The sequence below is a fragment of the Cydia splendana genome, chromosome 24 (assembly GCF_910591565.1).
Source record: "Cydia splendana chromosome 24, ilCydSple1.2, whole genome shotgun sequence".
NCBI classification, from domain to species: domain Eukaryota; kingdom Metazoa; phylum Arthropoda; class Insecta; order Lepidoptera; family Tortricidae; genus Cydia; species Cydia splendana.
The window spans coordinates 8,646,408-8,660,530 of NC_085983.1; the positions used below are offsets into that span (position 1 = coordinate 8,646,408).

The 14,123-nt window shown below is 40.3% G+C and overlaps 2 protein-coding genes across 2 annotated transcripts in view; one reads left to right on the forward strand and one right to left on the reverse strand.

Moving 5' to 3' along the window:
- Positions 1-14,123, reverse strand: part of LOC134802113 (dentin sialophosphoprotein-like) — a 174,580-nt gene that overhangs the window by 79,811 nt on the left and 80,646 nt on the right. The window lies entirely within an intron of this gene.
- LOC134802492 (alpha-1,6-mannosyl-glycoprotein 2-beta-N-acetylglucosaminyltransferase-like) overlaps positions 1-14,123 on the forward strand; it is a 57,007-nt gene that overhangs the window by 8,002 nt on the left and 34,882 nt on the right. Inside the window, exons 2-4 of the mRNA XM_063775171.1 lie at positions 6,542-6,711; positions 12,988-13,086; positions 13,565-13,698. Coding sequence (XP_063631241.1) covers positions 6,606-6,711; positions 12,988-13,086; positions 13,565-13,698 — 339 coding nt within the window. The 5' untranslated portion in view covers positions 6,542-6,605. The remainder of the gene's footprint in view (positions 1-6,541; positions 6,712-12,987; positions 13,087-13,564; positions 13,699-14,123) is intronic.

A 14,123-nucleotide genomic window follows, 5' to 3' on the forward strand; every position in this document is an offset into this window, starting at 1 on the left:
CGGGGTGTTAGTAAGGGCTTTTATCTGATCCGTCCAACGCATTAGGGAACGTCCTCTTCACCTACAGCCATTGACCCGTCCCTGGACAACAAGTCTCTCCATGGCCTGCTCTCCACGTCGCGTCACATGTCCGAAGTATCTGAGGATACGCGCTCTGACCGTAGCTGAGAGCCTCTCTTAAATTATCTACACTAAAATTATAAAATACACATTTGAGATTCTTACAAGAACTCTCTTATTTTCATCGCTATCCAATGTTGTAACGCGGCAAGTGTGATGGGCACCTTTACACCCGGTACAGCTCGCAGAAGTCTTTTTGAATAGTTTATTTGTAGTTAAGTTATTTTTTTAGGATTGTATATAAGTACCATTAACTACGTTATTTTTTGAATTTAGTAATAGGTTTGGTTATGATCAGACATCATAAATGTTATAGCATTTTTGATGCAGCGGAGTGGTGTTAACGGAATTGGTATAGATAATTCCAACTGAAATGGTAAAGTTAACATTAACGTAATTAACGCTAATTAATCGTTAGGTTTGAAATTATTTATACCAATTCCGTTAACACCACTCCGCTGCACCGAAAATGCTATAAAATTTACGATGTCTGGTTATGATTGTGCACAAAGCCGCGGATTACTAAGACTTCGATAAAAACTACGTAATCTAGTTATTATGAACTAATAAGAGATAATAAGTGTCCTTCACTTTTATTATTCCATTTTGGTTGAGGACGAATAGCGACTTTCTTTTTTTAGGGTTCCGTACCCAAAGGGTAAAACGGGACCCTATTACTAAGACTCCGCTGTTCGTCCGTCCGTCCGTCCGTCTGTCACCAGGCTGTATCTCACGAACCGTGATAGCTAGACAGTTGACATTTTCACAGATGATGTATTTCTGTTGCCGCTATAACAACAAATACTAAAAACAGAATAAAATAAAGATTTAAGTGGGACTCCCATACAACAAACGTGATTTTTGACCGAAGTTAAGCAACGTCGGGCGGGGTCAGTACTTGGATGGGTGACCGTTTTTTTTTGCCGTTTTTTGCATTATGGTACGGAACGGAACCCTTCGTGCGCGAGTCCGACTCGCACTTGCCCGGTTTTTTTGTGATGTAGGCAGTGGGGCGGACACTCCTCCTTTCGAGCATTCTCGGCTCCGTTCGGCTCAGCATTGCTCCGAGCAATTATTAGGGTTGGCACAACTTGCGAGACTTTACTGTCGTAAAGTTAAATATCTTTAAATCCTTCCCTTGATCTTGGCCATAAGACCCTTAGTCCTTCAGACATCGCTGTTCGATGAAAACTAGGGCATTGCGTGTTTTGTATTATACGTTAGCATGTCGGTAACAGCACGCAATTTCCGTTCCCAATCCTTTTTACAAAATGTATGTACATATTCTACTTTATCACATTAATTGCCACCAAGTGCTACGGGTTACGCTCGTAGCGCGTACCCACGGTTTCGCTGTATGTAGCGCGTAGTCGCTACGAACAGTGTACCCGACAGTCGGATTCTTGGCCCTAAATGTGTTATGGAAGCGCTGGTGGCCTAGCGGTAAGAACGTGCGACTTTCAATCCGGGGGTCACGGGTTACCCGGCTCTTACCAATGAGTTTTTCGGAATTTATGTACGAAATAGCATTTGATATTTACCAGTTGTTTTTCGGTGAAGGAAAACATCGTGAGGAAACTGGATTAACCCCAATAAGGCCTAGTTTCCCCTCTGGGTTGGAAGTTCAGAGCCATCTGACTGCCAAAGTCGCTTTCGTAACAACAATCTTCCTTGCCATATCCAGCAATGGCGACTCCTTCACCAATTCTTATCCGGATTATGAAATGCCCTAATGTGGCTCGCAAAACCAAACTTTGTCTTGAAGATGCGGTCACACGATGCGCAATGGAGTTGTCCAGTCGAGTGCCTGTGCCTACTAAACTAATGCCTACGTCAAATCATGGGATTAGTTGTCAAGCGGACCCCAGGCTCCCATGAGCCGAGGCAAAATGCCGGGATGACGCGAGGAAGAAGAGGAAGATCCTAATTTATACCCGAATAAGGATTTCTATGAAATTCATTGAATTTACAATAACAGCCATCAAAAATGTTACATGCCAGGTTACATGCAGATGTCGCTATGCGCCTCCCTAAGGCGTGTAAACTAAAACCGGACATGTGCGAGTCGGACGCGCACACCGAAGGTTCCGTACTCTTTAGTATTTATTGTTATAGCGGCAACAGAAATACATCATTTGTGAAAATTTCAACTGTCTAGCTATCACCTTTCATGAGATACAGCCTGGTGACAGACAGACAGTGGAGTCTTAGTAATAGGGTCCCGTTTTTAGGGTTCCGTACCCAAAGGGTAAAACGGGACCCTATTACTAAGACTTCGCTGTCCGTCCGTCCGTCCGTCCGTCCGTCTGTCACCAGGCTGTATCTCACGAACCGTGATAGCTAGACAGTTGAAATTTTCACAGATGATGTATTTCTGTTGCCGCTATAACAACAAATACTAAAAACAGAATAAAATAAAGATTTAAATGGGGCTCCCATACAACAAACGTGATTTTTGACCAAAGTTAAGCAACGTCGGGAGTGGTCAGTACTTGGATGGGTGACCGTTTTTTTTTGCTTTTTTTTCGTTTTTTTTTTTTTGCAGTATGGTACGGAACCCTTCGTGCGCGAGTCCGACTCGCACTTGCCCGGTTTTTACCCTTTGGGTACGGAACCCTAAAAAGGGTTGGCTTCCGCGTGGCCTTTTGCGAGGCCGAGGCCGCGGGCCCACTTCGCCCACGCCTACGCCACTGCCGCTCGCTTTCCATTAGGTTCTAATAATGGGAAAAGCCATTATTATGTATAGGTACGAATTAGATATAGACAGCTGATTGGTACTGATTTTTATCACCGGGCAATTTGGCGTCGAAGTTTACATTATTGATTGATTGACCGATCGAAGCGAGGTCTCGTATCAACTTGGGCAAAAAAGCTTTATGTCCAGATTTTCTCTTCTACACGTCGTTTTTCTCAACCGATTCCTGTGAAATTTTGTACGCGGGTTCGATAATTATATACATTCTTTTTTCGATCCAGTTTTCGAATTAAATAGGTATTAACCCTTTATAAGGCCCCAGTTATACAGATATGCTACGTGAAAGTTAAATACACTACCATGTTTGTAATGTACTGGGGAACACATCTACGGCAAAAAAAAAACCGGGCAAGTGCGAGTCGGACTCGCGCACGAAGGGTTCCGTACCATAATGCAAAAAAAAAAAAAAAAAAAAAAAAAAAAAACCGTCACCCATCCAAATACTGACCACTCCCGACGTTGCTTAACTTTGGTCAAAAATCACGTTTGTTGTATGGGAGCCCCATTTAAATCTTTATTTTATTCTGTTTTTAGTATTTGTTGTTATAGCGGCAACAGAAATACATCATCTGTAAAAATTTCAACTGTCTAGCTATCACGGTTCGTGAGATACAGCCTGGTGACAGACGGACGGACAGCGAAGTCTTAGTAATAGGGTCCCGTTTTACGCTTTGGGTACGGAACCCTAAAAAAGAAATCATTAAGAAAAACATGTGGTCAATATATGCACTCAGCCTGTTAGTGCACTTGAGTTTTCAGATGATCTGTTTCCAATACACCTATTCATTGACATTGACATAACAAACATAAGGTGCTCTGTACAGACTGGCGTTTAATTGACTACATACGGTAAATCGAACATTATTGTGTATCTTGTAGTGGGTAGGATTAATATACGAATATCACTGAAAAAATTATAACCTGTGGCCCGTTTCACGATACAATTTACAAGCGGAAGTCTCTTTCTATCAAGGAGTTAGAAAGAGACTTCCGCATAAAGTTCTAATTACAATACTTATCGATATAGCATGTAACCTTTTATAATTTTATTAATCTTAAAGTGGCAAATGATACACTTTCCTGACACTACAAACAACGTAGTACAGTTATTGCAATTCACGATGGAGAGTGGATTTATCAAAATTAGACCTTGTCGTCATACCAATAAGAGTCTCGCCACTCGCCATCGTGAATTGCAAGAGCTATAATTCTAATTATTAGATACAGCGACGTGTATATTTTTAATAGTATAATGGAAACAATGACGATAGCTTGCTTCCCTTGACAGGCATAGTGCATAAATTGACCACATACATAGATTAATTAATTACACTAAAATTAAATACTGACCGAAAAAGTATGAATGAGGAAAGAAAGCCTGATATACTCGCTATATAATACCATTATAGTTAAATAAAAAAGAGGATGTTCTTCTCCGTAAATGTTTATTAACTAAGTGGTTTCCAAATCGTCTCTGCCTTAAAAAGGGTTAAAATGTCTATCCCTAATTCCCTACAAATGTAATAAAATCCGGAAGTAACTCTGTATGTCTGTCTGTTACCTCTTTTCGAGCGATGGCGCCATAACCTTCAGCCTACTCTCGAGTAGGAGGCGTTAATATTAATATTTAACAAGTTAACACATATCAGTGAAAGAATAAAGATCAAAGTCAAATGGCGTTCTAACAGTTTTAATCTTCTGTCGAAAGGTAGTAAATGTACTGTTCTACATAATTTACCATGACAGTAACTCTCTATACACTCTAATCTCTTTGGCGTTAGTAATAATAGTTAATGACCGCGTTAGTTTTTCTAGTTTTTCTACTACATGCAATCCACTGAAGCATGACCTTTATCCAATATTCATTGAAACCCACCAGCTTTGATCCATTACTAATGCCCGTCCTTGTCTATGGTTCGGTGGCCATCTTGAAAAGTTGCCAGCGCAGAAAAATCGCTCTAGCGTGCTTAATTCACCTTTTTTCTGGCATTTAGGTAAAGTTATAAAGTTACTGAAATAAGTACATAGGGTAATTGGCCAGTAGCTGGCCTCCCTAAACTAAAAATGAATTCTATTCACCTATAAACAGAATTCATTTTAGTATAAGGTTTCAATAACTGGCCACCTTATACTAAAATTAATTCTATTTATAGGTGAATAGAATTCATTTTTAGTTTCGGGCGGCCGGTTACTAAAAGTGGCCAGTAGGGGATGCAATCCCGATCCCGCGGGATCCCGATCTCGCGAGATCCCGTGTAATTTTTCGGGATCAATCCCGACGCATAATATGACGGGATCCCGTTCGGGATTGACGGGATTGGGCGGCAGTCGTCAGCGACGCTACACACGTCCACTCGGGGCGCAAGCCCGCTTATTTGAGTGTGGAGGAATAAGGGGGAGATCTTTGCAGTTTGCATATAATTGCTTCGCCACGCTGTTGCCAACCAGTGTTGAGTCGGAGAGGGCATTCTCAGCAGCTGGGTACATTGCAACGGATGTAAGATGCCGTTTAGCAGATAACACTCTTAATACCCTTTGTTTTTTAAGAAGTCACTTTCAAAATCACCTGTAATCACTCTGTAATTCCTTATTGATTCTTATTACAGTTATACTTATTGTTTTGATTACCTTTGTTAATTTCCAAGGAAAACTGATGATGATTTAGTTAATAATATTAAAGAATAAAGGTTTTTGTTTTCTGTCTATTAATATGTTATTTTAATTAACGTCACCATCACAAACATGCCGTTATTATCGTTTTAATTCAATCGATTTTTTTTTATCTAGTCGGGATCCCGAAAATTCCGGGATCCCGAGTCGGGATTGCATTCCCTAGTGGCCAGTTACTTGCGGATTACCAGTTACTGGTGAGAGTTGAAAATATAGATTATATCTAGTACCTGTAATGAATGACACACAATAAATAAATAAATGGTGTAGGTACTTATACCATATTAAGATTTCTTTATACACTTACCTTGATGCTTTAAGATTACCCCTTCCAGCTCTTAAGAATTACCTAAAAAAGTCATTGATGTTGAAGGCTTATTACAGAGTCGAGGACTACTTGACAGACAAACATGCATGGTCCAAACCAGAAACTGTAATAAAAACAAGTAGCAATTAAAAGCATTGTATTATGTGTAGAGTTATAGGTGACTCAGCTCAGATAAGAAAGCACATCAAATTTTATGAAGGCATCTCATGACAATCGGTCAGATTCATATAATATGTATTCTCATTTCTTTTATTGACTTTATTTTCTTTTACTTTTGTAAGAATTTGATATGTTTTCTGAAAGAGCTACGTATTTGTATGATTTCATGTACATATATGTTTTTTTTATCATATTTCTATAAAGTTATATACTTACTGAGTATAATTGCATGAATTCTATAGTAATTTAAATTGTATTTTTCTTATTTACTCGTAATGCATGTTAATTATAAGATGTAATAATGCTTTGAAAAGATTGGTCCCGCCGAGTTTGTTGCCGGTCCCGTATTGGGATACCCTCCTCCAATTGAGGGGGGATTTAAATCTTCTCGAGGCAGAGGTGTACGGTTGGAGCCGGTATAGCTTTATTTGACGTTCATAAGCGCATTGTAATATGCCTACTTGAATAAACAATTTTTTATCTTTATCTTTACCTTGTCCTTGTTACAGAATCAAAATGGCGTCGCCCGCCATCTTGTTAACGTGAGCAGCTAGCGCCATCTAGAAATGTACGATGCCGCGGATCAAATATGCGACCATCCTTCGGGTCCTGGTCATCCTAGGGCTGTTCTGCGTGTGGCTGCAGATCATGGTGTCCAGCGGGCTGGAGAGGGACGGAGGTAGGTTTTAAGAGACATCATGGACGACGCCGACGGAAGACCAGCGCTAGCCCAGTTACGCTAGCATCATGCTGAGTCGAGACCATTTCGTGGCTTATATGTTAAGTTGTGTTACGTGTTGTTTTCTTTTATTTTGCCTTGAATTAACGCTCTCTATTCTATTCTTCCTTTTGTCTTTTCCGTAATTACAATAAATTAAAATTGAGGGTATCGTCTTGGGTCGTCCCATTCGTTTTTCGTCAAGTTCTTAAATTGGTCCTATTCTGCTTTCGTCACTTATTCTACATTCGTCACAATCGTTGGTGGCTTTCAATGTAGAATGAGTGACGAAAGCAGAATAGGACTAATTTAAGAACTTGACGAAAAACGAATGGGACGACCCAAGACGATACCAAATTGAGAGGCCGTGAGTTCAAGTCTCACCCAAGACAGTAATTTTCCACTTTTAAATTTATTCTAAGCTTAATAGCATCGTTCGCAAACGTTTCTGCTTGTTAAAAAAAGTTAAAATCGCATATAATTTTATTGACGATTCAGTTTTTGGAAATCTTTCAAAATGGCGAAGCATAATTATTTTCCATTCCATATTTTCACGGAAACGTACGAACGTGTCTTGCTATTTCAGTCAGTCTCGGTACAAAAAGTACTGACGTTGACTGAAGTAGCATGACAAATACGAACGTTTCCGAGAAAATACGAAGGAAAACAGTTTATTATGTGATGGAAATTAGAATGTAGAATCACTAGAATTACACACGACAGTTACTGCCCGATTCGAACTTTAAGATACGTCAATTAATAGACCTAGAAACGATATGGATTACATGTGTCAGTGTCAAAAGTGACGTTTTTGTTTGAAGAAACGTCACTTCCATCCATATCGTTTCTAGATCTATTAACTGACGTATCTTAAAATTAGAATCGGGCCGTTACTCAATGCTAGAGCATTGGATGACATTAATTCAAACGGTGAACGCTTATAAATATTAATAGGTCTTTGTTTCTAAGGTTAACTGTGGTTGTCACGTTGTAACATGAATGTCAATAGTGGCTAGGTTCCACTTGTTTTGTTGAGAGCACAGAAAAAAAATAACCGGCCAAGTGCGAGTCGGACTCGCGCATGAAGGGTTCCGTACCATTACGCAAAAAACGACAGAAAAATCACGTTTGTTGTATGGGAGCCCTACTTAAATATTTATTTTATTCTGTTTTTAGTGATTTGTTGTTATAGCGGCAACAGAAATATATCATCTGTGAAAATTTCAACTGCCTAGCTATCACGCTGGATGAGATACATGCTGGAATGGTATCTAGGTTCGATTTTGCTCTATTAGTTTCGGCCGAAACCTGCCGAAATCTAAGCCGAAACTTCGGTCGAACACCGAAGAATACAGTCTCTTCTCGGCGCGGTCAAAAGGTTCGGCTTTTTTTTGGCGGAAACCGAACCCTCGGCCGAAACCTGCCGAACTTCGGCAACCGAATATTCGGGGCACTAATACGAGTATCATACATTAATATCAAACATTAAACGAATCCTCTGGGACTTTTACCAATTAACCTGAATGTTATTACACGCCATTGAGAAAATGAGTCACCAATCACCATTGTCCATAATTACTGTGACACAATAACCTTGACGAGTACGTTACATTAGACACAAACGTTGTATGTAAATATGTACCTATGTACAGTAGCTATCAGATATACCAGAGCGGCCAAGGCACAGAATAAATAATAGTACTACCGTACAGAAAGGAAACTTCCTACAAAACCGAAGTTTGACAGCGGTTCAGGGTCGTATCATGCTGTCCCTTTCTAATATATGGCACTAACCCCTTCGTCTATTTAGGGTTGTCAAAATTCAAGCCATTAATTATCTGTGGTCGTGCACGCAAAGGGACGTCAAGTTGTGTTAACCCTAATAATTGCTCGGAGCAATGCTGAGCCGAGCGGAGCCGAGTTTGGCCGAAGTCAGGAGTTTCGCACCCCTGGCCAAGGTGCTCACAAATGGGGCATTATCTATGAAAAGGGACCTTACTGTCGATGGCGCTGACGCCGCACAGCGTCGCGTCGCGCGGCATTGTATTTATATCGGAGCATCGTTGATAATGGCGTAAGCGCCATCGACAATAATCTAATATTTATTTAATCTGAAAACGCACTCTAGCGCCTTGACTTTCTTCTTCTTCAGTCGGTCCCTCAATAGTGAGGATCGTGACATCATATCCTTTATCCTTCTGTTGAAGACCAGGTTCCTCCATAGGGTTCTGTTCCCCGCTAAGCGCTGTGCAGTTTTCCAGGCTATCTGGAGAGCGACGTGAGAGGTGTCCGAAGTATGACAGCATTTGGTCCTGGCATATCATTGACAACCGGCATTTTATGCGTAGCTCCTCTAGTATGGACTGATTGGTACGCATTGCCTTGACTTTAGGCGTGTTCAGATATTTGTGAGCGCCTCGGCCGCTCTTATATATCTGATGGTGATTGTACCCATTCTGCAGAAGTTGACAAGCGGGCGACGTGTTAAAAAACCGGACTTTTTAGTATCTGTTGTTATAGTGGCAACAGAAATACATCATCTGTGAAAATTTCAACTGTCTAGCTATCACGGTTCATGAGATACAGCCTGCTGACAGACAGACGGACGGACAGCGGAGTCTTAGTAATAGCAATAGGGTCCCGTTTTTACCCTTTGGGTACGGAAACCTAAAATTGAACCGAACACTATTATGGCATTTTGAACACCACGTTTCAGTTACGTGTGCGGCTGACTGTACTTATAATTAACATGCATTTGTAACGTTTTTTAGGGTTCCGTACCCAAACGGTATAATTAAACGGGACCCTATTACTAAGACTCCGCTGTCTGTCTGTCTGTCGCCAGGCTATATCTCATGAACCGTGATAGCTAGGCAGTTGAAATTTTCACAGATGATTTATTTCTGTTGCCGCTATAACAACAAATATTAAAAACAGAATAAAATAAATATTTAAGTGGGACTCCCATACAACAAACGTGATTTTTTCGCGTAAAGGATGACTCACGTTAGACCAGGCCGTGTCCGGGCCGGAGCTCCCGGCGCTTACTTTTCTATGACATGACAGGCGATCACTTGATGCTTTCCATAGAAAACGAAGCTCCGGAAGCTCCGGCCCGGCCTAACGTGTAGTTATCCTTTATGGTACGGAACCCTTCGTGCGCAAGTCCGGCTCGCACTTGCCCGTTTTTCTTTCAACTGTATGTTAATAAGTTTGAATAATTAACATAAATTGTCTCAAGGCTAACGAATATTAGCAGAATAGCGGTTATTGTTAATTTATGTGTCCTTTCAACCCTATTAGTTGGGGACATACATACAGACGTGACCGTCATTATCCATACCACGAGTTTGACACTGACACATTCGCTAACGACTGCGTAAACTCACAATGCATCTCCCTCTAACTGACATTGGTGCAAGCGAGATGCACTGCGATTGAGTTGGCGCAACGTAAGGTCGCGTAAAACTCATGGTGAGGCTACAGTGCAGATCTTTCTGGCAGACGTTTCTAGCGCCTATCGCCTCGAGTGTATTGACTAACGTAGCACACTTGTGTCATAATGTACAGTGGAATCCGTTTATTATGACTCCGCAATCTCCGCATATACTGACCAACCGCTTACTATGACGTAATTACTGCGCGAAGTTTGGTTTTCATATAAATTTATTTGTGACAAATTCGGATAAGTTGACTTCGCTTATAGTGACAAACCGCTTACCTATAAATCCAATTTTCATGAAATTATGTCCGGTTATACTGACACATTTGCTGGTTTTCGTGGCCGTCCTTACGTCTTTCCCTGCGAGGACGTTTGGTGCGTGCGTGGCGTTTAAGTAATTTTAGTTTTGATTCTCGGTGACAAGTTAATAATTGGTACAAGGTTAATAAAACTCATCTCTCACAAAGGAATAGGAGATTAATTTGAAAAAAAAAATAACAAAAATAAGAAGTTAATCAACTATGCTTTATATGACATCCGCTTAGTATGACGTATTTGTCACTTCCTTTCGATGTCATTATAAGCGGATTCTATTGTACTATTAAACTCTTAATTGTGTGATTAAACAAAGGCACGTTAAAGCACCATTTTCTTTTAAGAAACTATTAAAATTGGATACTATTTTTTGCATGTAGCATTACTTTATTTACTTTATGCAACTTTTTACTAATTTTAACAATAATCTACTAATTTTCAGGATCCACTTTTGGTGTAGACGTAGATCACGTAGATAGTGAAACGCTAGAAACTGCAAGAGGTTTTTTAATTTAATTATTTTCGTGTTTTTCTGTTGCATAATAGCATGGTGTTGGCACATTTACATACAAAGAGAAAGCTGGATTTTTTATTTATATTTTATTAAAATGTATATATTATAACTTTTTAATGTCAGGGAAGGACGTTATTGAATATTTACATTTAAATTTTTAAGTTGTTATTGTAAAATTTGTGTTTATTTTGAATTATTATTTATTTGCCAAGAAATTCAAATATATGTGATGTCCCCGATTCATTTATTCATAACTAGCTTCGCACGGGTTACACAAAACCTTAACAAATTATACACCTACACCTTCCTCAAGAATCACTCTATTGATAGGTGAAAACCGCATGAAAATCCGTTCAGTAGTTTTCGAGATTATCGCGAACATACACACAAACAGACAAACGCGGCGGGGGTCTTACATTTGTAAGGTGTAGTGTGTAAAGTGCCATGCTATAGAACTTGCTAACTATGTAAACAAACCGCGATATTGAAATCATCATTCAGTGACAATATCAATATGGCGGTTTGTGTACATAGTTAGAAAGTTCCATAGAATGACACTTTAGTGATATTATTAAAATATTCGGTATCGTCTTAGGTCGTCCCATTCGTTTTTTGTCAAGTTCTTAAATTAGTCCTATTCTGCTTTCGTCACCCATTCTACATTCGTCACAATCGTCGGTGGCTTTCAATGTAGAATGCGTGACGAAAGCAGAATAGGACTAATTTAAGAATTTGACGCAAAACGAATGGGACGACCCAAGACGATACCAAATATTACACGATAACAGAAAATCACGATTATTTTGCATATCTGTGGTGGAGTTTAAACGCATGTTAACGCATAACATTGATAACCAAATTTGTGCAATCTTGGTGCTAACACAAATGTGCTTGTTCTCATACTAACCTTAAGGGGCCCACAGATTACCAGTTCGCCGGACGATATCAGCCTGTCAGTTGTTCGGAGCTGTTAAATTTTGCTTCTAACTGACAGGCTGATATCGTCCGGCGAACTGTTAATCAGTAGGGCTCCCGATATCCGTGCTACACGCCAACCCGTGCATCCGTGTTCTTAGCTCCGGCGGTGCTGAGCCTCCGAATTACACGAACCCGTCAAAATCCGTGCCCGTGTAGTGCGTTTGGATTCGGATTTGCGTACGGCTCCGGATCTAGTTGATGTTGTTCTGTTTTTTTTGTTTTGCTTGTTATTGGTAATGTATTATTGTTCGTTATAAACTTTTCATTCTTCGCTCTTATAAAGAACTCGTCCGATCGACACTATACGTCCAGAACGGGCCGGACCCTTGTATCCGTGGATCCGGACACACGGGTAACACGGATACACGGATCTTAATTACACGGATCCTAATTACCCGTTCCGAACGGGCCACAAATCCGGTTTCGTGTAGCACGAGAACGGGGTCCCGGCAACGGGTACCCGAAACCCGGACCTGACCGCGAGCCCTAGTAATCAGTGGGCCCCTTTAGAGTAATAAAAATAAAGAAAGAGTGGTAACTCCATACATCAGTTTACCAAAACGCCAGTTACTTCGTAGTCGACATCTAACGTCAAGTAGTGGAACTATCAGTACCCCTACTTGACACCATCAAATACATCGGAGCGGACAAAGTGCTCAATAATACCTGAACACGCACTCTAATGCCTTGACAATAGACGCTTGTTCAGATTGGTACTTGTTTAACCTTTTCGACGCCGTGTCAACACAAAAGCTGTCACGCGGACGCCACGTCACCAAAGTGTCAAAACTGATATTGAACTTTATATGCACGTAGGTCTATGTTGCTCTGTGGTCTGTGACCGATTAATCAGTCTTTGGCGTTGAATCTGCGGTGCGGATATATCGGTCATTGGCGACCAAAAGGTTAAGCCAAAAACAATTGTAACCTAAATCTGTGCGTGATAGATCTATTTATCTCATCTCATGCTGTCCCTTTCTGTTTCCAGAAGAGCTGATGAACGGAAACGACACGTCGGAGCAGGTGCTGGCGCTGGTGCCACAGGAGCTTCATAAATATCTGACCGTCCATCCTAGGAACAATACTGGTAAGTATTTTATGAACTTTAGAATAATAAAGTAAAATTTTTAGGTATTGATTGATATAGTAGTTTATCTGACTGCTACATAATGAAAGGCATTAAAATACGAGTGTGGGTTTAAGAAACTCACTGCGTTCGTTTCTTAAGAGGCTCACACGAGTATTTTAATGCCTATTTGTGTACAGTTACATACAATATTTTATAACATTCATTTTGTATCGATTTTTGCTTTGATTTTGTTTGATATTTTACAGTTAGTATTTTCCTTGTGTTGGTGTGGTGAAAAAAATTGTGTTTCACTAGGGGGCAAAATTTGTTTAACCCTTGAAACCCTCGCAACGCTCAAGATTCCATTATTAAAACCACTCGCTACGCTCGCGGTTCAATTTTGGAATCTTTCGCTTGCTCGGGTATCAATATTAGCACGAGAGGTTAAACAACAACTTTGCCCCCTTGTAATACAAATAACTATTTCTCCTTCCAGCAAACTCAACAGACCTACCCAAGAACATAACTGAGATCCGCCGTGCCATCAAACGATACAACGACGCACAAACCATCTACAATGAGGACATCTACGGCCCCGTGCTCAACGATACCGTCATTATAGCCATACAGGTCAGTGATCACAACATTAGATAGAGCATGCAAAGTAATGCCAACGATTCGAGACAAAGAAAGTCAATTGACTTTCAGGGAATGAAAACATTTTTATAACATACTAGCGACCCGCTCAGGCTTCGCACGGGTTAACAAATTATACACGTAAACCTTCCTCAAGAATCACTCTATTGATAGGTGAAAACCGCATGAAAATCCGTCCAGTAGTTTTGAGTTTATCGCGAAACAAACAAACAGACAGACGCGGCGGAGGACTTTGTTTTATAAGTTTGATACCATTGTACTTATGTATATTGTAGGTTATAAGTAAACTAATACTCCTTTGACGCCGTTTTGTACTGTACGGATGTCTTAGTCTCCAATTCTCCCTCAATTACTCAAGAGGTTAACTGGAAGAGATCCCTTAAAGGGAGTTCGCCTTT